The 24,318-nt window shown below is 42.0% G+C and overlaps 1 protein-coding gene across 4 annotated transcripts in view; it reads left to right on the forward strand.

The window, feature by feature from the left end:
- The window catches only part of RAF1 (Raf-1 proto-oncogene, serine/threonine kinase), a 78,137-nt gene that overhangs the window by 50,133 nt on the left and 3,686 nt on the right, over positions 1 to 24,318 (forward strand). For 2 of the 4 annotated variants that reach the window (XM_028101669.1, XM_088027229.1), the window contains exons 3-12: positions 3,573 to 3,685; positions 5,887 to 5,989; positions 6,299 to 6,456; positions 7,744 to 7,842; positions 9,632 to 9,785; positions 13,297 to 13,324; positions 13,433 to 13,560; positions 13,921 to 14,038; positions 21,922 to 22,006; positions 22,743 to 22,919. In XM_028101669.1, the coding sequence (XP_027957470.1) occupies positions 3,573 to 3,685; positions 5,887 to 5,989; positions 6,299 to 6,456; positions 7,744 to 7,842; positions 9,632 to 9,785; positions 13,297 to 13,324; positions 13,433 to 13,560; positions 13,921 to 14,038; positions 21,922 to 22,006; positions 22,743 to 22,919 (1,163 nt within the window). The remainder of the gene's footprint in view (positions 1 to 3,572; positions 3,686 to 5,886; positions 5,990 to 6,298; positions 6,457 to 7,743; positions 7,843 to 9,631; positions 9,786 to 13,296; positions 13,325 to 13,432; positions 13,561 to 13,920; positions 14,039 to 21,921; positions 22,007 to 22,742; positions 22,920 to 24,318) is intronic. The other 2 variants (XM_028101673.2, XM_028101672.1) reach the window with 2 other exon arrangements.

Below are 24,318 nucleotides of genomic sequence, written 5' to 3' on the forward strand. Positions count from 1 at the left end.
TAAAACAGGAAAGTGAAGTTGTGCTAATTTTGCTTGGTGGGACATTTGGAAAAAACCTATAGTTCAAAACTTCCATGCCTCCTCCTTTCCCACCCCCATTTTTGAGTAAAATCAGTGCATTGTGTTTTTTTCTGTGTACCTAGATGAGACAAAGTTCTGAGGTTAGGAAGTTCAGTCCAGAATTTTCTGTTTGTTCCTGACAGTTCCGCTCTCCTCTCCCCAGTTTACTAATAAATTCCGTTGTACTTCTTTTGTGAACTTCAGGAGCCTCCAGTTACAGTATGGTACATTTACGTACATTTTGAACTGAAGGCAAAACTGAAAAGGTGTTTAAAGTTTGAGTAAATTTATCTTTGTTCCCCTTCCTAAAAATAAAAGTTTAATGGCTGGCAAAATAAATAGTAATAACCTCCTTATGTTTCAACAGTGACCTTTCATTTGCAAGATGATTTTTACCTACTATTGCTCATTAATTTTCTTTCTAACCTTAAATGGAGAACCCAGATGGGGAGTGTGAATGTAATGGGAAGCTGAAGACCATATAGTACTGCTTCAGGCAGGGTGTTACCGTGCGGTCTTCCCTATTCTCTACTACCAGATTGCCTGAAGACTGGGAAACTTAGTTTGGCTTAATAATTAAGTGTATGGACCTTTAAGACACCCAGGCCCCAATTTAAATCCCTGTATTGCCTTTTATTACCTATGTCATCTAGACAAGTTACATAATATTTTGAGCCTCTTGTTTCCTGACCTTAATGAAATGAGGCTCATGCTGAATACAGTAGCTAGTTTATAAGAAAATGGTAGCTGTGATTGAGTTTTTTCTACGTCTTTGTAGCCCTTGACAGCTTTCGGTTGAGCACAGCTGGTGTTTGGAAACCAGTGATTTGGAAGCTTGATTCTCATACAGCTTATGAGAAGGCTCTAGCAGAGAAAGTTAGTTTCTGCTAATTCTTTGACCAGAGATGGACCATCACTGTCTGGAAGAACCGTCTTCTTTCAGCAGGCGCCCATCTTTAGGGGACCAGTGGAAGGAGTCCCTTGGCGGCCAGCATGATGAGTCGGCAGTTTCTAATCATCCCAGGTTGCTTCACTGCTTGGAACCCAGAATGACTCTCATAATCACTTAGTGGGCTGCAGAAATTAGTCAGACTTAACTAATTTCAACATGTATCCATGGGGAGTTGTAGAGAAGAGAATGACCGAAAGGATACATATATGATTTAATTAATTGTAGAAGTATAATTGGTAGTTGATTGGGGAAAAAAACAACCTTTTTCTTGTCATTTTATGTGTGTCTCTTTGTCACTGCCTGTTTACTGGATGAGTGATTGGACCATAGCTAAGGACCATTAATTTACCATTAGAATCACCTGACATGGGTTAAAATACAGATTTCTGGGCTTCATTCAAGATCAAGTGAATCAGAATCCTTGGATGTGTTGGAGTGGGGTGGCTGGGAATCTATATTTACAAAAGCTCCTTGGCTGATTCTAATGCCGGTCACATTTGGGAACCCCACTGGATTAGAGAATATTTAAAGAACTGTCTAGCTCTTAAGAGTCTATATGTCTTTTATTTATTTATTAAAGATTTTATTCATTTATTAGAGCGAGCATGAGCAGGGGGGGGCTCAGAGGGAGAAGCAGACTCCCTGCTGGGCAGGGAGCCCGACGTGGGACTCGATCCCAGGACCCTGGGATCATGACCTGAGCCGAAGGCAGTCGCATAACTGACTGAGCCACCCAGGCGCCTGAGTCTGTAACTTTTAATGAAGATTAATGATAGAGCACAGATAGCACTTTATATTTTTCAGAGCCCCATTATACACAGTTTTTGATGCAAGTAATGATTGTTAGTGTGTGTTTTACTCTTCATTGTCCTCATTCTTGGTGTCTTGTCTTCATAGTTCAGATCAGTATATCTCACTTTCACTTAGTTTTGTTTCTGAAAAGCTAGAAGTTAGTGATCTTTCTAAGGGTATAACTGCTTCAAGAAGTCTAAAATAAATATGCTATGGAACATTTTAAATAAATACTTCAGACTTTTCAAATAGATCCACGCACACACTCACCTTCCTCTGGGAGGGGACTGGGTGGGCCACCGTCGCTCTCACACTCTCACTGGACACAGGAACTCCACTGTGAGCACTGCGCAAGCCCCGCAGATCTACATTCTGTTCTCCTTACTGGCCAATCTGACTCTAGTTGCCTCACTTTTAATTAACTTTATTGGCTTTGAAAACAAAATGTGTGGGGAGTGCCTGGGTGGTTTGGTTGGTTGAGCATCCGCTCTTGATTTGGGCTCAGGTCGTGATCTCGGGGTTGTGGGATTGAGCCCTGTGTTGGGCTCCGTGCTGAGTGTGGAGCCTGCTTGGGATTGTCTCTCTCCCTCTGCCCCTCCCTCCCCCTCCTCTACCCCCTGTTATGTGTGAGCTCTCTCTCTCTCTAAAAAATAAAATAAAATATATGGGGCTTTTATCAAAACTCTTAAGGTTTTTTTTTCTTTTTTTTTTCCTTATGTTAATCACCATACATTATTAGTTTAAGGTCTTTTTTTTAAATTTTTTTTTAAGATTTTATTCATTTATTTGACAGACACAGCGAGAGAGGGAACACAAGCAAGGGGAGTGGGAGAGGGAGAAGCAGGCTTCCTGCTGTGCAGGGAGCCCGATGTGGGGCTCGACCCCAGGAACCTGGGATTATGACCCGGGCCAAAGGCAGATGCCCAACGACGGAGCCACCCAGGTGCCCCGAGGTCTTTTTATATAGCTGCCATTATTAGCACCCAGAGTGCTCACACTTCTACTAGGCCTGCCTAGCTTTTGAGGATTGGGTACAGGAGAATGTGGAGGGACATACACTAAGGCTACCTGGAATGGTGTGCACATTTATTTAAACTCCCGGTGTTTGTCTTTGTAGCAGGACAGAAGCTCTGTTTCCTCTTCTTGCTTTCCCTTACAGGTGTGAAGTGTATATGAAATGGGATTTTTCTTAGGAGGATAAACCATTTTGTTGAAAACAGGTTGAAATACAAATTTTGACCAGAAAAACTCTTGTTTGCTTATAGAACAGATTGGTTTATTTTCCTTTCTGGTGGATGTTCATGCTTGCATGTATATTTCAGCGAGTTAAAAAGATTAGAGCTGTGTAAAGAGAAGTTTGATCATTTTATCTCTCTCAGCCACTCCCCTGATGTTAATACTAGAGGTGTATCTTTTCACACTCATGCAACATATATAAACATACATGGGTTTCCCACCCTTTGAATAATCTGCCTCTGTTATTCTGAAAAATATTTTCCCACAATTAACATATCATGGATACCCCTCTCTCTAGGTCATTATAAATAATGTAGTAGTGGCAGTGACATATAAAGATATTCTAGGCTTTGCTCAAGCACTCACCTATTGCTGGACATTCCAGGTATTTCCTGCATGTGTATGTATTTACCATTAACAGACAATGCTGTCATAAATCTACATATATCCCTACAGAATGATGCATTTAATTCTGTGCTCACTAAGGGATGTGCAGCCTTTGTTGATTCTAAAGATGGTCTTTTGTTTATAGGTCAATGTGCGAAATGGAATGAGCTTGCACGATTGCCTTATGAAAGCACTCAAGGTGAGGGGCCTACAGCCGGAGTGCTGTGCCGTGTTCAGACTTCTCCATGAACATAAAGGGTAAGAACTCAAAAGTCAGCTCCTTTTTCATACTAGTAAGGAGCTGATGGCTTCAAATAATAACAGTTCCCATTTCTTAAAAAGTATACTAGCTTCCTATAGAATATTATGTATTTATATGCCCTTGTTCATAGACAACTCAGAAAAATAAAATACTAAGAACTTGAAATTATTGCTTGAACATTGCATTGAAAAAAGAATACATATTAGGTGTTTGGTAGTATTCCATAGATGGAAACAGTAGTGTCAGCTGATGTGTTTCTTGAGAGCAAAAATTTTTGTGTTTCCTGGAATGCAGTGGACAGAATGGGTACTCAGAAAATGTTTGCATTATTATTTATAGTTAAAGAATCTTATCCTCAAGAGATTAACTCTTCTGTAATTGATTTTTTTTTTAAAGTTTTTATTTAAGTAATCTCTACACTCAATGTGGGGCCTTACTCTGAGATCTAGAGTTACATGTTCTTCTGACTGAGCCAGCCAGACACCCCTTATTCATTCATTTTTTATACAGTTAATGTTTACTGAATCCCTGCAGTTCGGCAGACATAGGACTAAAAGATGCAGGAGAATTTCTGCTTCAAGGAAGATCCATAGTTAATCTTTCTAATGGTGGCGGCAAGATGGAGGTATCCCATCAAAGGCTAGGAGTAATAACCCATAGCTTCCATAATTATCCATTATCCATTATTATCCCCCCCAATTTGGGGGAAGTAATCTTTACTTTCTTCTTGGAAAATGCTAGTTCTGTTACTGATCTTCAGCTTACATCTTTTCTGTTTCAAGGAGTTCCGCAGTTTGAGAGAGTAGCCTAGGGAATGAGTCAACTCAAAAGGGCCATCTTAAATTCCACTGTGCTGTTCCTCTCAGCTTAGGAGGCAGTTTTTTGAAGTGCAGATCTTTGAAGCAGATGTCAGCTTTATCTGGATGTAGGCCCCAGGTTGGTCTCAAGCTAATATGTAGTGCTCCTTAAGGACTAGAGGGATTCTGGGACAGTGAGGGGCTTGTCCACTCTCACTTAAGGCCACATTGGTTTAGAGCTACCGTCGCTTTTCTCTTGGACAGATAGCACCTGAAGACTGATGAGAACACAGGGCTGCCCCCCCCCCTCTTTTGGGCAAAATAGGACTTTGGAGTCCTTGTATAGGGAATTATATTAAGGAATGGATTATTTGCTATTGGGTAACCAGAAAAATGGCTGGAATAGGCTTCTGGTAAGCAAAGGGAGAAGTTTGAATTGTGCTATATATGTGTTGTTTTCTCCCTACTTTAGAATATTCTTCCTTCAGGAAGTGGGCCTGATGAACTAACTGCGCAAGACATGAGAGAGGAGTTTCATTTTTTTTGAAGCTTTTTACTTTGTTGTATCTATTTTTCTGTGTTGTGTAGGCACAGAAAGAGTGGTGGCAGAGTAAATGTTAAGACAGTTAAGTCCACTATCAACTTATATTTATAGACTCTGAAACATCTCTACATATGTGAGCCTATTAATAATAGAAAAGTGCATTTCATTCGCAATTCCTTTGTATTTATGCATCTGCCTGACTGAAGTAGGCTACGGAAGATTAAATTTTGCTTTTACAGCAATATTTATACCCAATTTTAGGATTTTAGAATTTTTATAGGATTTTAATATCACAAAGTCCAGTGTATTACATACTTACTTCATCATGAGATCATTATAGTTCATTCTTTTAATACTTTTTTTTTTTTAAGAGAAAGGGAGGGGTGGGGCAGAGGGAGAGGGAAAGGAGAGAATCCCAAGCAGACTCCCTGCTGAGCACAGAGCCTGACTTGGCTGGATCCCACAATCCCGAGATCATGACCTGAGCTGAAGTCAAGAGTCCAGACGCATAACCGACTGAGCCATCCAGGAGCCCCGTTGTGTAGTTCGTTATTTTAAAATAACCTTTATTCTAAGAGCACAAGCTTAAAGTCCAGCTGAGCTGGATTCCAATGTAGGCCTATACACTCACTGTGTGGCCTTGTTAGGGCCCCCATTCTCTCATTTTTAAGATGGGAATAATAATGCGTACTTGATAGGTTTGTTGTGTGAATTAAATAAGCTAGTGTTATATGGGATTAAGTTTTATGTTTATATAGTAAGAGATAAATGGTAGCCATTGTTGTTTATTGGCCTTGAACTCTTACCTTGTTTAAACATTTCCCTTTTATATTATGTTTTTAAAAATCCCCTTCAGTAAAAAAGCACGTTTAGATTGGAATACTGATGCCGCCTCGCTGATTGGAGAAGAACTTCAAGTAGATTTCCTGGATCACGTTCCCCTCACAACACACAACTTTGTAAGTTACAGAGTTCTCTTTTTGTGGCATGTTGGGTGCTTTGGCATAATATAGGACTTTCTCAGAGGTACGAGGCATATATATTTTTGGATTGTTCAAAACTGCCATTATGCCATTGTTTATAGTAAGGCAGTTTAGGTTTAATTAGCCACAGATAATACTTTAATTTCTGGGCATGAATTTTACAAATGTTGGAAGTACGAGTCTTCATTCTGTTTTAAGACCTCTCGGGGACCAAGACGGAAATTACTTTGTCTTTTGTTGTCTTTCATTTATTCAACATAATTTACACCTGTGTTCTTGTTCTAGGCACGAAAGACCTTCCTGAAGCTTGCCTTCTGTGACATCTGTCAGAAGTTCCTGCTAAATGGATTTCGTTGTCAGACTTGTGGCTACAAATTTCACGAGCACTGTAGCACCAAAGTACCTACTATGTGTGTGGACTGGAGTAATATCAGACAGCTCTTGTAAGGCATTGTTCTTATTTCAAAGAATATAAATGGGTGGGAAGGTATAAACTCTTTTGAAGGTGCTTATTGTATATTTGACAAGTCTGGGTTTTAGACTTACTTTAAATGAATTATCATGATCTGGAAACCATCTACTTTAGAAACATGACAGTTCTGAAGCCAGCGGGTTTTAGTCTGGCATAGCTCTCCAAAACAAGCAGGTTATAGGACTGTTAACTGTCAAATAGAGATTGATGTACTGTGATTCAGTAAAGCAAAGAACGAAAGGATGTGAAAACCAAAAACACTTTCGGCTGTCCTCTCTCAACAGTATCATCTATTCGGTTGCTAGTAGATACTATTTATTTTGTTAAATATGCTGTACAGACCTTTGTTATTGGGAAGGGGCAGAAAGCATGGTTGGTGTTCTTTTCTTCACCTCTAACGGGAGAAAACATTAGTTTTAAAGTGATGTAAATGTAAAACCTCAAAAGATACTTGTGTTTAGTGAGGTTTAAGTTGAGACTACATGTTCCAAATTGCCTTTTAAGAACTGTTAATGGGAGTATGAAAAGTCAAAGTTTTATCCCTTTTTAGAGTCCTAGAAAAACAAAGGGAGTGTTGTCATTAAACCATGATGGGAATGCCTTTTTTGTTTTCATGGTAGTCACATTGCTTTTGCTTGTGTAGCCTGAGTGGCACAGGCTTGGAGTTCAGCAGACATGGGTGAGAATCTTGGCGTTACCATTAATTAACCACCGCTGAGCCTCAAGTGCACTCATCTGAAGAAAAAAGGTAGTACCCTCCTTGCAGGGTTCCCGTGAGGATTAACTGAAGTAGCACCTGTGAAATTGCTGGGCACAAGTGTTCATCTCATTGAAAGAAGATGCCAGTTAATGCTAATCACTTTTATTTATGATTTTTGGTGCTGAATGACATTTTTCATATTCAGTCTTTTTATCTGTGTGTTTCCAAGACAGAATATTTCCAGAAAAGTTCTGTGTGATTTAGCTTATCATGTACTCTATGGTAGTGTTAAAACTGGATCCTGGACCAGTATTCTTTTTTTTTTAGAAATGCACACTAGAGCCTATATGTTCATTGGCAGGTCAGTATTTTTCACGTTCTGTACTCATTCAAACCCAGTCATTTGGGTTGGTTGTCCCTTTTGCTCTGGGTAGCCTAAAATGGTCGAGCAAAATGTGACTAGAAGATGTTTAGTTTGAGTAACTGTTAGCAAGAGTAGCAAGGAAAGGCAGTCTGACTCTGTAAAATTACTGCAATTCTTCCTCTGATTTCATGTAGATTGTTTCCAAATTCTACTATTGGTGATAGTGGGGTCCCAGCACTGCCTTCTTTGACAATGCGTCGGATGCGAGAGTCTGTTTCCCGGATGCCTGTTAGGTAATTTTTTTACTTACAGCTTTTCTTTGGAAAACTCTGTTGGGGTGGGTGGGATTGAAAGCCTGAATACAAAAGATCGGATTTCCTTTGCATTCCCTTCTCTGCCTGTGTAAACCCTTTACTACTGCGGGACTTAATATTGGTGTTAAAGCAAAATGTGGTCTTGTAGCTTTTACATTTTGGAAAGTGACTGTGACTGCAGTTTTCTTCTATTATCATAGCATGTCCCTTTATAGCTCATCACATTTTAAAGAGCTTCAGATTTTGCCTTCCTCCGTATGGTAGCAAGTTGTACCTCAAGGGAGGGGTCCCAAAACTATATACAGTAATACAATAAAGATAAAACTCCTAACTTTAGAATGCTAATTATGGCCTTGCATTATTGCTAAAACCATGGTATTTAATAGACTGCGATCTTTAAAAAGAGTCGAATTAGATTTTTTTAAATTTTTACAAAGATTTTATTATTTGAGAGAGAAAAAGCACAAGTGGGATGAGAGTCAGAAGGAGAAGCAGACTCCCCGCTGAGCAGGGAGCCCCCGATGTGGTACTCGATGCTGGGACTCTGGGATCATGACCTGAGTCGAAGGCAGACACTTACGGACTGAGCCACCCAGGCGCCCTCGAATTAGATTTTTAATATGAATATCCTTTCTGATGTGCCTGTGAGTTTGGACATAACTTCTTTTTATTCTGATCTCCAGCTTTAAAGTCAGAGCTTTGTTGAGTTCACTTGTTCAGTGTTACATATGAATTTGGAACCTAAAATAAAATCTACATCTTTGTCAAAATATCTGACTTTAATGTATATATAATTGAATAACATTTAATGACCTTTTAAAAACTACCATGGAAATTTTTAAAGGCAGCATATCTCAGAACAAGGAATTTGTATTGAAATGATATCTGGATATACATTTGTGTATGACTTTTATTTTTCTTGATAATTTGAAAAGCAAGTCTGACCAAAATTTTATATGCTTCTGAAAATTTCATACTAGAAGACAAGCTTCTGAGGGCCTAAACATGCACTTACCTGAGAAGGTAATTTTTCGGGGCAGTAGAACAATTTCTCTTAGAAAAACTAGCCTTTTATTCCTTGAATTCATGCATAGTGTTACTTGAATCTGAACAAAACTCAAAATAATCTGTAGAGCAAATAATGAAAATGTTATATTTACTGCATGTTCCCACTGTGGTTGATGGGGGAGTGGAGTTGGCTGGAAGAGGCCAGTGATTATTTCACAGTTGCGCATTGGCATCTTGAAAACTGAATTCACATTAACTGACTTTGAAAGCTGGTTAAGTGGGGAGAGGGTGCATAGTGGCTAAAATGCTGGTTTTTTTGCAGAGATGCTCAATAGTCTGTCTTAAATCTAAGACTCTTCCTTCAGGCTCTCTAAATCAGTCTGGGCAAGTGCCAACTCGCTTGGTTGGTGGTGGCATGGTTGGCAAATGCTAATCTATTCTCTCCTAGAGATAGTCTGAAAATTTTGTATATTCTGTCAAGGTGATTTATTAAAAAGAAGACAACTTAAAATGTATTGTTGTTTTCATGTGAATTCCAAGCGCATGTATTCTTTCCTTTCCAAAAATTGGCATACAAAAGCACCTAGACAGAAGAAATTTTTTAAGTGGTGCCTGTTGAAAGAAGGGAACATTTTGTCCAAGGTTTTAGTACAAGTAGGGTTTGTCCCTGAGTATCTTAATGAAGTAAATAGTTGAAAGACTTCACCAGTGGGGAGGGCTGAGTGTCATTCATGGAGTTTTCTTTTTCCTCCTTGTCTAGTTCCCAGCACAGATACTCCACACCCCACGCCTTCACATTCAACTCCTCCAGCCCTTCCTCTGAAGGTTCTCTGTCCCAGAGGCAGAGGTCGACGTCCACACCTAATGTCCACATGGTCAGCACCACCCTGCCTGTGGACAGCAGAATGATTGAGGTAATAGGGCCCCTTGTGGGTGGTGAGGAGTTACCAGTTGGTTATTGGGGTGGGGTTGACTGTTGTGTCAGAGAGTTTTGGGTTTCTTTTATTATTTATTTATTTATTTATTTAATTTTTTAAAAGATTTTATTTATCTGACAGGAATAGACAGAGAGGGAACACAAGCAGGGGGAGCGGGAGAGGGAGAAGCAGGCCTCCCGCCGAGCAGGGAGCCCGATGTGGGGCTCGATTCCAGGACCCTGGGATCATGACCTGAGCCCAAGGCAGACGCTTAACGACTCAGCCACCCAGCGCCCCGAGTTTGGGTTTCAAACCTGATAAAGAATGTTGCTGCACTTTCTCAGGACCCTGGATTTTGTGAATTTATTTTTTAACTATTATATCTGTACCCTGGCTGGATGATCTGACTGGAATATCATTCAACTGGAGAACTAAAATTTCCTGAAGAAATGTTATTAACATTTGTACTTGTTCTTTCCATTTTAGTTTTGAATAGGACTTGAGTGAACTAGTGAATGAGCTATATAAAGAGTAGTTTGGTGTGGGAAAGAAAATAATAGTGATGGAGAACCACAAGCCCTCTGAGAGACTCTGATTTTATTTAGAAATAAAAGGGTGGAGTCATTGGATTACTAAGGAGGTTATTTAGGGAGATGTAAAAGTACCCAAAGCTAGCGTTTTCAAACTGCTTTTTCTTTTCTTGGCTTTTTGGTGTGTTCTATTTGTTTGGTTTGCTTTCTAATTCATCTTTAATAACAACTGAATACACTTAAATACTTCCTTTGTTCTTTATTCTTCTTTATTTCTCATTGCTTTGAACTAGAATAACAGCCTGAATGCTTCTGCCAGGGCGTGGCCCAGACGATTTTGTTTGAGGGGAAGAGTAGGTATTCTTCTTCATGCCTTCGCTTTCTTGTAAGCTAACAGGGTTGCTGAGACTGTCAGACAGCAGCCTATCAAAAATGAAGCAGTCACTGAGTTAAATTTTATATTTCTTGCCAGACTTGTTTTCCTGTTTTCTTTTTTGACAATAGAGTATATAGGAGTTTAAAAAAATGTGGGATTGCTGACAGGTGAAATAAATTTCTCAAGTAAGATTTTGAGGCCAAGGGCATTAAAGGGTTTTTTAAAAAATTAATTCCAACCAAAGACTAATGCTAGATTTATTTAGTTGGTGCCCAGAGCATCACTGTTGTATTCATACCTCTTTTAGAAACCAGATATGTCCATTTGGTTGATATGCCCTGAAAATCTTTTGCTAAAAGCTTATCAGTGACAACTATGTTCTCCCTGCATCATGAATTGTTCCTTGAAAAATCTCAGGGACACCTGCCACTTCGGGTAAAACTGTACCTCACTCAGACCTCAAATCGCTTTACAAATGCCTGTCCTACCAGTCAGAGGTGGCAGGGACTCAACAAAAATGTTGGCTTCTGAATGTGGGCCTGAACTGGCCATTTGAGGGGGCACTTTGAATAGCACAAGATTATTGTGAGGAGGTCATGTGTATGCAAGTTATGAATTTTGTTACTTCTATTATGATTAGCCCTGATAATAAAATGATATACTAGTGATTTGTTATATGATTTGTTTCTGTGTAAACACCCTAATACTGAGAGGGGACATTAAAAGTGAAAATTCTTGAATTTTTATTAAAAAGTAACTAGCACTATTGTGTTAATTCTCTCTAAGCTTTAGAGGCAGAGCAAATTTTGATTCTTTTTTTTTTTTAATCACGACTCAGCTTTTTAAAGTATACATTCTTTGTTTAAACCATTTGTCGTTCTCTTTAATATTTAGATTACAAGATGATTGAAAAGTTCTTTCTAGGGCGCCTGGATGGCTCAGTCGGTTAATGGGCTGCCTTTGGCTCAGGTCATGATCCCAGAGTCCTGGGATCGAGTACTGCATCAGGCTCCCTGCTCAGCAGGGAGCCTGCTTCTCCCTCTCCCTCTGCCTGCCTCTCTGCCTACTTGTGCTATCTCTTTGTCACATAAATAAATAAAATCTTAAAAAAGTTCTTTCTAGGATAAATCCATCTGTAGAAATTAGCTCAGAATAAAATACGAGGTATATAATGGATACAGGGCAGAAAATTACTGTGACATTAAGAAAAAAATCCTAGTGCATAGGAATATAATTCTGGTCAGTAGAAATACATTGTGCCATGCTTTGACTAAAAACAGAGTGGATTAGTTGGATAATAAAGCCATAGCTGCTGAATATTCTGTTGAAATTCAGGTTATTTTTGGCTAGTGTTTTGTCTACCTGCCAGTCATCCTGTCTACTTAAAAACAGAGATTCCTGGGCTTCCCACCTTCCCTCCCAGAAATGCTTAATCAGTCCTAGTTGAGGGGAGGAGGAATCTGTATTCTTAAACACCTCTCCAGGTGATTCTAAAGACTGACCAGGTTTGGGAACCCCAGGTCCAGGCTTTATTGCTTGGGTGGGGCTGCCAAGGGCAGCTTGGTTTATGATTCCTTTTATCTTGTAAAAATGTTGTGGAGTGGAAACATTCCATTAATAGTTCTGTGAAAAAAGTATCTTTATTGTGGTTACACAAAGAAAACAGAGTTGGGGTTCCTAGAAGAATACCCTTTTTGAGGATATGGAGGCAAATGGTTTTATATAATAATTATTTATATATTCCAAGTGAGGATTTATAAAATGGGAATTTAGGTCTTATGGAAGGCCTTGTGATTTAAACTGTTCTACCCAGTTTCTAATAAGTTCTAAAGGTAGTCTTTGACTTCTCAAGCTAAGTAGAATGTAACTAATTTCAGAGTTTACCCATAAGGTCTCCAGGAGCATTTTGTGGTGAATGAGCTCAGGGCTGAGATCCATGCGTGATGGTTTTGGGTTCTGTTTCTGCCACCTACTGGCTGTGTGATCCTGGTCAAGTCTCTATCTGTTTATATGTATTTTCTTGTATGTAAAATGTAGGTTTTGGACTGGGGGATTTATGGTCCTTCCAGCATTTCATGATTTTAGGCTGGGGTACAGTAACGTAGTCATGATGCTTACCCTTATCCAATCCAACTCTGGTCAATGTGCCCTGAATTCCTAGAAAAGTAAGAGTGAGCTTGCCACCTAATCCCCAAGTTCTGTTTTTGTTTCGTTTTATTTGAGCCTCAGTGGAGCAAGATCCTCAATCATTGGAAAGATCTCAGCTGATAATAGTGACTTTGCTAGTGTTCCTGCAGGAGTGTCACTTTGCTATATGCGTTGTTTTCTCCTGAGAAAAAGAATGTTTCCATTCCAAATGAATGTGGTATATGAAAAAGCTAACATCAATTTTCCAAATAATTGGTGATAATCTTAGAGATAATTGGCTACTGCCATTTGGTAAATTTAATCAAAGGAATGTTAGAATATATAATTAGACCTTTTGTATTTTAGAGGTTTTATAATCTACTTTGTTTTTGTAAATTCTCCTCCTCCCCTTTACTTCCCCCAGAGAACATCTTTTCTGGTGCAGAAATTGACCAGCTTTCCTTTTCTGTTTCAGGATGCAATTCGAAGCCACAGTGAATCAGGTACTTGTCCAGAGTTACTTAGCAAATAATAATGGGCTTTTTCTCTTTATGCTATGTATCTTCTGTTGGCTTATCCATGTGTGGATTCTGTTTGTCTTGTCTATTAAGCCTCACCTTCAGCCTTGTCCAGCAGCCCTAACAATCTGAGCCCAACGGGCTGGTCACAGCCCAAAACCCCTGTGCCAGCACAGAGAGAGCGGGCACCAGGATCTGGGACCCAGGAGAAAAATAAAATTGTAAGTATGGCTTACAGTACCTCCTGCATGTGAGGATTTACTAAGAAAAACCTAGTCAGGATTGAGAATACTTTTAATTTGGGTAGGGTGGGGGCTCTAATAAAAAAACATTTAATAAACATTTATAAACATCAGTGCCATTTTTGGCATGCTTGTGTTGAAGAATTTGGTGGCTTGTTGTAAGGCAGGGCACAATTAAAATGATGTTTTTTTCAAAATATCAAAATTGGAATTACAGGTAGTGTCCATCTTTAAAAGATAGGAGAATGGGTGGATTTGGGTTGCTCTTTTCTCGGACACCCTCATTAAACAGAGCTTTACCATTGCATGGAGTGTGTTAATGATCTCTGCTGGTTTCAGAGGCCTCGTGGACAGAGAGATTCAAGCTATTACTGGGAAATAGAAGCCAGCGAAGTGATGCTGTCCACTCGGATTGGGTCAGGCTCCTTTGGCACGGTGTATAAGGGCAAGTGGCACGGTATGTTTGGGGCACTCCTTTTACCGCAAGGCCCAGAGAGGGCCAAGGAGGGGATACTATAGATTCACTGTGCTGTGCCGCTCACAGTGGTGCTCTCCAGGGACACTTGATTACATCTGAAGCTTGAACTTAATATCTCAGTGACATTTCATAGCATTGTTCTTAGATTCAGTGATGCTGTAATTGGTATGGTATCGTTTCCAGGTGAGCCTAGAAATTGGTGAACAAGAGTTGAGCCCTCTAGTCAAGTGTCAGGAACTGATTAAATACAGGCTGCACGGAGGCCATGCTTTCAAGTTCCTTAGATGAGTAAGAGTCTGCTGCTGTGAGGGGGGCATGGATTCTAAAACAGAAAGCTGGGAAAAACCTTAGAGATTGGCATGTAGAAAACTGAGGTCCCAAGAGGGGAACTAACATGCCATTGGTCAAACCGCTGGGCTTAGGAAAGCCTGGAGCCTCATGAAGCAGGTTCTGTTGCGCTGCCCTGGCTCGGTTGTGGGGAACCCCCATCAAGCAGGGAACGCACAGACTTCATTCTTGAATCTATGTGGAGTGTTAGTGTTCTTATTGTAATGGAAACACTTTGTCACTTGGAAGAAATGTACTATTTTAATATCTGTGGACACAGCTTATGTATTTTTCCCTCAGATTTTTAATGCCTCTGGCTTTAGGATGTTAGCAAATATAGGGAATATTTGTTTGAAAATGCTCCATGTTCCCCAAAAGGCGTCCTTCTAAAATCACATTTTAATGAAGCAAAAAAAACCGTAAAGTGCCTAGCTGTATTTCTAGTTTGGATGGTTTCATGTTTGTCTTTATACATACAGGGGCAGAGATTGAGAGAAGTTAACATCAAATGAACAGAGCATTAAAATCAAGATGTTGAAAACTGAGAAACATCTCCAGTCTTCTGAGTACCTTACATTAATAAATATATGGGTTTGCCACTTGTAGCTAGCTAATCATCTGATAAATTTCTTGTTCTTTAAGGAAACTGGCACAGGACTGAATATGTGATTCCTTTTCCTTTGAAAATTGTATCTAGTATACTACCGGCCTGCCTCCCCGGGTCACAGAGAATTTATGCTCTTGCAGAGTATTTCCCAAATAGATGTCACAGATGTCTTGGCGATTCCCTTAGAAAGGAAAACAATTAAGTTTTTTTTTTTTTTTTTTTTTTTTTACTATTGAGGTGTAGTTGACATACGATGTTCTTTTAGTTTCAAGTGTACAGCATAGTGATTTGACAATACTCACCACACTAAGTATAGCTGCCGTCTCTGTCCCCATACAGTGTTATGATATTATTGACTATATTCCCAATGCTGTACTTTTAATCCCTGTGACTTATTTTATAACTGGAGGTTTGTACCTCTTAATCCCCATCACCTGTTTGGCCCATCCCCCACTCCTCTCTGGCACCACCAGTTCTCTGTATTCGTGAGTCTGTTTCTGCCTTTTTTGTTGATTGTTCCCTTGTTTTATTTTTTAGATTCCACTTGTAAGTGAAATCATGTGATATTTTTCTTTCACGGATTTATTTCACTTAGCATAATACCCTCTAGGTCCATCCATGTTGTTGCAAATGGCAAGATCTCTCTCTCTTTTTTTTTTATGGTTGAGTATTATTCCATTGTGTATATATATCACATCTTTATTCATTTATAGATGGACACTTAAGTTGCTTCCATATCTTGGTTATTGTAAATAATGCTGCCGTGAATGTGGGGGTGCAGATATCTTTTCAAGTTAGCGTTTTCATTTTCTTTGGGTAAACACCTAGCAGTATAGTTACTGGATCTTATGATAGTTCTATTTTTAATCTTTTGAGGAACTTCTATACTGTTTTCCACAGTGCACCAATTTACATTACTATAAACAGTGCACAGGGTTTCCTTTCATTCCACATCCTCTCCAGCTCTTGTTATTTCTTGTCTTTTTGATACTAGCCATTCTGACAGGTGTGAGGTGGTAGCCCATTGTAGTTCTGAGTTTTTATCGACATTTCCCTGATAATTAGTGATATTGATCGCCTTTTCATGTACCTGTTAGCCTTTTGTATATCTTCTTTGGAGAAATGTCCGTTTAGAACCTCTTTCCATTTTTAAATCAGATTGTCTTTGGTGTTGTGTGAGTTTTTCACATATTTTGGACATTAACCCCTCATTATATAAATCCTTTGCAAATACTTCTCCCATTCAGTAGATTTTCTTTTTGTTTTTGTTGATAGTTTACTTGGCTGTGCAAAAGCTTTTATTTTGGTATAGTCCCATGGAAGAAGAATGTAATCCTGTGGGATGGAGTGCTTGTATCTGAGACAAGGCTGTTAGTAATTATAGGAGGTGGAGCAGTGCATATTGCTTTTAATGCTTCCATTAGGAGCACTTAATCATTTTTATAAAAGAGTTACGTATTTTAGGGAGAGAGCAGGGGGAGGGGCAGAGGGGGAGAGAGAATCCCCAACAGACTCCTTGCTCAGCATGGAGCCTGACGTGGGGCTCAATCCCAGGACCCTGAGATCATAACCTGAGTTAGATGCTTAACCAACTGAGCCACCCAGGTGCCCCTGCACTTAATAAGTTTTATACCACATTTTTAAAGCATCAGCTGAAAGCCAGTAGATGTGTAGTTAAGTGGTGCTCAAATTTAAGTTTCCTCTTCTTGAGCATTTGTATTTGGGGGGATTCATAATTTTTCAAATCATTAGTTAGATTTGCCACAGTACTGCCTGTGAGCTTGTGTTTTCTCTTAATTCTGTAAGCTTTTGGACTATGGTAAGGGGATGTATTTGTTACAGTGTTACTTCCAGAAAGACTTCTGTTAGAATGTAGATAATATGTCTAATACTTTTTTTTTTTTAAGATTTTAAATATTTATTTGACAGAGCACAAGTAGGCAGAGCGGCAGGCAGAGGGAGAGGGAGAAGCAGACTCCCCACTGAGCAGGGAGCCTGAAGCGGGGCTCGATCCCAGGACTCTGGGATCATGACCTGAGCCTAAGGCAGCCACTTGACCGACTGAGCCACCCAGGTGCCCCCAAAGATTTATTTATTTATTTAAGATTTTTTATTATTTGACAGAAAGAGACACAGCGAGAGAGGGAACACAAGCAGGGGGAGTGGGAGAGGGAGAAGCAGGCTCCCCACTGGGCCGGGAGCCCAATGTGGGGCTTGATCCCAGGATCCTGGGATCATGACCTGAGCCGAAGGCAGACGTTTAACCGACTGAGCCACCCAGGCGCCCCAACATGTCTAATAACTTTTAAGATTCTAGTTTTTTTTAAGTTTCAAAAGTCAGAGGAACAAGGAGCAATGGACTTTTATGTCAGCCCCTCAGAAAGCAAGCCATGGTCTGTGAATGAAGAAATAAAACAAGAGGGCCAGGGAAACCATAATTTCTGGATTGTTTGTGCTATACTTGCTTCTTTGTGTGTTTTGTTGTTGTTGCTGTTTTTCTGGTTCCTGTATACCATATAATGTTTATTCAGTTTCTTAAAAATTACACTTGTGATTTAAAAAATTTTTGATTCTGCCTAGGAGCTGTGAAAGTAGACAGAGTCTCAGAGCACCCAAGATGGAGGCCTCAGATCCATGAACTAAAGCTCACTTATTTCATGTAAGAAGCTGTCCTTCGGCTCACACACAGAGCATAAGTTTGGGATCTGATTTGCCAGCCTCTGCAAATGGTAAACAGTACAGTAAAGGGATGCAGACAGCAGTACCGGTGGTAGCCGGGGCCATCACTGATGGCATGTGGAGAAGGCAGCAAAGCCCTTGGTCTCAGGCTGCTTTAGTGTTGAGGCCACCAGCCTGGTGGAACCCATGTCTGGGTCCCCATCCCAGCCTAGCGCTGAGGTTTATAACTTTTGATTCAGTAAGAAGAGCCAGAGTGGTGTTCATTCTATTCTGTTCTAGAAAGCAGGGGTGTACCTAATAGGTTTTAGGTAACCCTAAATGTTTAAAACAGGAAATGGGTGTTTAAAAAAGGTGTAAAACATCCCATATTTACCAACTGATAATAGCTCTTCCTTCTTCAGTGGTAGCTGAATGAGATAACCAGTATCTTAACTAAAAACATGATAAAATCAATAGGAATGTGTCTTGTTTGTAGTACATTTGCCTCTGACTTCACTGTTAAGGGAAAGTAAGGAGCCCTAGTGTCATGAAAAGTAACTACTTCCCATAGTTGCTTTGAGCAACCCTCCATAACATGTTCCCTGGTCATTTACCTCGGTCATTTATATTACTTGCTAAAGGAAGGAAGTACCATACTTTAGATGTTGTAAGATTGCCAACTATAAGGGTGTGTGGATAATTCCAGAAGGAAAATAAGTGTTAATACTATACAATTTTCTAGTCATCTTAGAAACCTGTTCAAAAGAAGAGATTGGCAGTAAGCAGTATTACTAAATATCTGTTGCGTGGAATGCTGGAGAGGTGGACTTGGGTGGTGTGCTTGGCCCTGAGGACTTCCAGGGCAGGTTGGAGAACAGCCTTTGTTGGATGCCCAGACCTGGTTGTGCACACTTGGGGGCCTCCAGCTGGGCATCGAGTCTCAGCTTCCCCGCCAGAAACTGACTCCTGACCTGTGCTGTGAGCGGCTGGGTCCCTAGTATTCCGTGTCAGCGGCTGTCCGCACAGACCACGCCAGAACTTCAGATGCCTTGTCCGTTCATAACAGTCCTTGCGGACAGTTGCACCTTAGAATTCATTCATTTCTTTATCCGCTGTTTCCCGAACATTCTTCTAGTATCAGGCATTCTTCTAGGGGCTACGAGTGAAGCAGCGAACAAAACAGATAAAAATTCTTTCTCTTATGGAGTTTCTGTTCTGGTGGGGACAATAAGCGAAGTAAAGTAGACAGTGTGTAATAAGTGCTAAAGAGAAGAAAATGGAGGAAAGTTGGTATGGAATGTCAGGCCCCGTGCAGTTTTGGTGGGTTAGTAGGGAAGGACTCTGCTGAGGAAGCAGCACTTGCATGATGATCCGGGGGGGGCGGGCAGATACCTGAGGAAGCAGCAATAGGGGGTTTGAAGTGGTCCACTCGCCTGTTTGAAAAGGTGTTGGAAGTCAGTGGGTCTCAGATTATGCAAGACCTTCAGGAGGCTTGGGCGAGCCTTGGCCTGAAATTCAGGATACTGGGGAGCTTATTACCAGAGAACTCATTCTAGTTCGGGGCAGCCCTACCAGCACAAAACTGTTCGTTCTTTATAGGAGTTGAAATCCATTTTCCTGTTTGCCCATTGCTCCTAGCAGATTGAATTCCTGTTATGGCAATGCTTGGAGTATTTGCATGAAAGTGAAGGAATGCTATAGTGTACAGTCTCTGGGTTTCAGTAAAAAATTGCATATAATCTGTTAACTACAAACCGTGAGCTGGCAGACAGGATGGGTCCTCGGAGGCGCCATAGGGGCTCTGTCTTTGGTTTGACCCTGTTCAGTGTCCCCACCAGTGACTTGTGTGAAGGCATAGGCATAGGCAGCAGATGACTTACGCGGAGCCGTAGTGCAGACTTGGGTAATAGAGTTTAGAAAGATGAGAGAGTTTGAACTGGCTCTGGTGATGGAACAAAGAGATTATGAACTCTGAACAGGGATAGTAAGTCCTGCTCACTTTGCCAAAAAGTATAGAGGCTGGAGGTGGAGATGTTCGTCTGACTGCAAGGTCAGAGTGAGTCACTATGAGCGGGCTTTGGCTGCTGGTGAGTCTTCTGAGCTCTGAGGTTATGTTATGATCAGGTCCAAAATGGGTGACACAGAAGGTGAGTTCGGTGACAACCGGAGTGCACCTGTGGGAGAGCTGTAAAAAAGGGAAGGTCCCAAGGAGCAACCCTTCCTGAGGGCCCATCCAGCATCTCCCCAAGCCTTCCTCTACCCACCCTGGCCTATCCCTTTAAAACCCTACCTAGTGCCTGGGCCACAAGCATTGTCCTTCCCTGGCCCCACCCTCAGCCATGTCAGATCAGCCCACCTTCCTGGGGTTTCTTGCCTCCACCCCTCCTTTCTGTCACCAGTGTCACCGCTGTTGCCTGTATCTTGTCTGCAGATGCAAGGCTCTTGGGGCAAGACTCCTCCCTGGCCTCTGTCCTGGTCTGCAGGGGCCCAGATCACACACCAGAGTTCCCTAAACATAGCTTATAGTTTTTTCATTCCCCTTACCTTCCCTTTGTTCCTGGCGTATCTAGTTTGGGACAGCCTGGCCCATTTAGTTAAATCCTTCCCTTGGCTTATATCCTGTTTGTTTCAGAAAACCTTTCTACATCCTCTCTGCAAACAGATTTACTCTCCTGTCACCCGCCCCCAGCATTCTCATCTTGGCTCAGAGTGCTCCAGAATGAGCAATTCTGCAGGAGACTCTTATCCTCCTACTCAGTCATAAGGAACTTTAGGTGGGGCTGCATGGTTTACCAGCTCTGTCTTCTGGATCAAGGGCAGCTCTGGGCCCTCGGTAAATCCATGTGCCAATGAATTGGATGAGCTTCTGCTATTAAGTGGGGACTTCAGCTTTAGATGATAAAACCAGAGGCCACAGGGTAACAGTTTGGGACCTGTCTGTCCTAAGAACCATCTCTTTACCAGTTCTCAAGTGAAGTGAGGAATGTTCCCATGGAGGCTGCTGCAAGGGGGCACTGCCGAGGGGGCGTGTTTGATAAGTGGGGGAATTCTGTTACCTCCAAGGTGCCATCAACCAGCTCCTACCTCGTTTGATCCTCAGAAGTCTGTGTTTCAGTAAAATTAATTTGCCAAGAAAATCTGAGGTCCTTATAGGGCTTTGTGTCATTTATTATAATTACTATGCTAAATACAGCGTAGAAGCACTTCAGAAAGTGTAGCACACATAAAGTAGACTCGATCTCTGGATGTTTCTAAGGTTATGTGAAGAGGCTCGCAGTGTGGCACAGTCTGTGGTCAGTGTGGAAGTTAGAACAGAAGGTCAGCCACTGGAGTCAGACTGGGGTTCTGATCCCGGCTCCAGCACTTCTGGTTTGAGGCTGTATGACCTTGGACGGGGACTGAGCTTCTGTGTTGCTTGTGAAACGAGGGTGACGTGACAGTGCTTATGTCATAGGGCAGCTAGGAGGCCTGAAGGCGATAGTGCCAGTGAGGGCACACGGCATACCAGGGCACAGTAAGCAGGCAGTGTGAATCACTAGGGTTACATCTTCATGGTATTAAAGGCAAAGAAGCTTAATTTCAGTATCATCTTTGAATTTGTATAAGGCACCATCTCAGGTCTCACTAAAATGTGGCTGCTGAGGGGCGCCTGGGTGGCTCAGATGGTTAAGCATCTGCCTTTGGCTCAGGTCCTGATCCTAGGGTCCTGGGATCGAGCCCTGCAGTGAGCTCCTCGCTCAGCAGAGAGCCTGCTTCTCCCGCTCCCTCTGCCTGCTGCCCTGCCTACTTGTGCTCTCTCTCTCTGTCAAATAAGTAAAATCTTCCCCCCCCCAAATAATTAAAATCTTAAAAAAAAAAATCAGTTGGAACCAAAAAAGAAAAAAAAATGTGGCTGCTGAGTTTGGTATCACCTGCTTGCTAAATGGCCTGTCTGCTGGCCCCCTCTGTGTCTGCCCACCACTGCCTCCCTCACAGGCCTGGCTTTGACCCTTCAGACGTGTGACCTCGCCACTGGGGAGGCCAGGCTTCATAGGAAGAGTTGAAACCAAACCTGTTCAAGGCCTGTGTGGTGGTATTTAAAGGATAGTAGTAGTATAACATATTTAACTTTTTTCAGCCACTTGAACAATTTAGAAATTTGTGTATTCTATATGTGTAGGTACGTGATATCTGAATAAGTGATTCACTATCTTTCTCAAAACTAGGGTATGTGAAAAACAGCAAAATAAGGTCATTCAACTGATTGCACTGACTACAAACTAATTTGCAGGAGATGTTGCAGTAAAAATCCTAAAGGTTGTCGACCCCACACCAGAGCAGTTCCAGGCCTTCAGGAACGAGGTGGCTGTCCTCCGGTGAGTAGGGCGCCAGCCTGTCCAGCCTCCCCGGAGTGGCAGGGGTGGGCGTGGCTGGTGGGGCAGGAGCCTGCAGAGCATGTGCACCGGTCTCTGAGGGCCCACGGCTGGGACTGGTGCTTAGTGTTCACTGTGGGTGGAACTCTTTCCTTACGAGTGGAAGGTTTCCTTCCAGCTCACCTGGTTGTCAAACCTCTAGAAGCCGCCTGTGATGAGCACACCCCCCTTCCGCTCCTCCAGGCCTGTGGGCACACTACACTCAACAGCCCAGGTTCTTCTCTGGGTTTTGGTTTGAGATAGGGAGAAACAGGTTCTATTTTCGCATTTATTTCCAAGAGCTCTTTTTATGGCTAGTTTGCCTTATTCTGGACTTCAAAGCCTTCAGCTTCTAAGTCCTTGAGTCATTATTTAGAGTTGTAAGAATAAGGTGAATAATGACGGATTCCACAGATCTGGGGTCCCGTGACCCCTGTGGGAGGAATCACGAGTTGATTGGAGAGAGTGTCCTCTCTCTGAAGGCCAGCACTGAGGTGAATAACAGTGGGGTTCCTTTGTCACAACACCAGCTTGATGATCAGCAATCTTGCGTGTTTGCTTTGCCAGCCACCCAGATTGTAAGCATAGTGGCATCAAGGACACATAGGATCCAGCTTCAGTGGGAAAGCAGAGTAGATCTCTCTATTCTGCAGCAACTGAAGAATCAGAGCCTTTTTTCTCTTCCCCCTACCCCCTCCAGCAAAACACGGCACGTGAACATCCTGCTCTTCATGGGGTACATGACGAAGGATAACCTGGCGATTGTGACCCAGTGGTGCGAAGGCAGCAGCCTCTACAAACACCTGCATGTCCAGGAGACTAAATTCCAGATGTTCCAGTTGATTGACATCGCCCGCCAGACTGCTCAGGGAATGGAGTGAGTAGATGGTTTGTTGACTGGAGAGTCTGGGGTCCAGGCATCAACTTGACCTACATCGGGACCTGGGTTAGGAGAAAGCCAAGTCTGCTAAGTGGTGGGCTGAAGGAGGGAGAACTCCAGGTTCCTCGCCCAGGCTGAGGCCACCTGCCGTGGGGCTTAGATTCAGGTTAGAGCCACTGCCCTCAGAATTCATCCAGACGCTGAAGAGTGTAGTGTGGGCTCCAAACCTTCTGCTTGGACAGCCGTGGCACTGTCTTCTGCAGGAATGTGTGCTCTGAGCCGTGGTCCACCAGCACGTGTGCTTGTTCCACAGGAGGGGCTGAGCAGATGGTTTTGGATAATTCATTTTCCTTTTGGAGAATGCTTAAAAGTCATCCCTAGCACCTGCACGTAACACTACCCGTTTGAGTCTCTGTGCTTGAACACATTCCTCTGTGAAAGGGGTGTGTGTGATGTGGTGTGTGTGTGAGTCACACTTCTCCTCTGAGGTACCTCTTACGTGGAAGAGCGGAAATACCTTATAGCCCCAGATGTCTGGAGGCGTAAGCTAAAGCTGTGCTTGCAAGTGCTATGTAAAATCTCAACGTTCTACTTTTAAAATTCATACGGAATTTACATTCTATACATTTTTTTTAAAGATTTTATTTATTTATTTGAGAGAGAGAGAATGAGAGATAAAGAGCACGAGAGGGAAGAGGGTCAGAGGGAGAAGCAGACTCCCCGCTGAGCAGGGAGCCCGATGTGGGACTCGATCCCGGGACTCCGGGATCATGACCTGAGCCGAAGGCAGTTCTATACATTTTAAGAAATAAACTAGCCAGGGGCGCCTGGGTGGGTCCGTCAGTTAAGTGTCTGCCTTCAGGTCATGATCCCATCGAGGCTCCTTGCTCAGCCAGGAGCCTGCTTCTCTTCTCCCTGTGGCCCTACTCCCGCTCCTGCTCTCTGTCTCAAATAAAATCTTAAAAAAAAAAAAAAGGAATTACTTTTTAGAAAAAATTACAGCTATAATCCACATATTATAAAATTCACCCCTTAAATGCATACAACTTAGTGGTTTTTAGCACATTCACAGCGTTGTGCAGACGTCACCACTGTCTAATTGTAGAACATTTATCACGATAGAAGATGAGGTTGGGGCGTCTGGGTGGCTCCGTCGTTTGAGCGTCTGACTTCGTTTCAGCTCAGGTCATGAACTCAGGGTCCTGGGATCGAGCCCTGGGTCAAGCTCTGCACTCAACACAGAGTCTGCTTGTCCTCCGTCGCTCCTCCCCCACTTGTTCACTCACTCTCAAACAGAAAGAAGATGAGGTCTTTTGTGTCTGGCTCGACTTAGCATAACGGGTTTGGGGGGTTCATTCATGCTGTAGCCCGTGTCAGTACCTCATTCTTTTCTGTA

Source organism: Eumetopias jubatus, unplaced genomic scaffold, assembly GCF_037043125.1.
Source record: "Eumetopias jubatus isolate StellerSeaLion01/CBP00866 unplaced genomic scaffold, mEumJub1_p1.0 scaffold_1, whole genome shotgun sequence".
NCBI lineage: Eukaryota > Metazoa > Chordata > Mammalia > Carnivora > Otariidae > Eumetopias > Eumetopias jubatus.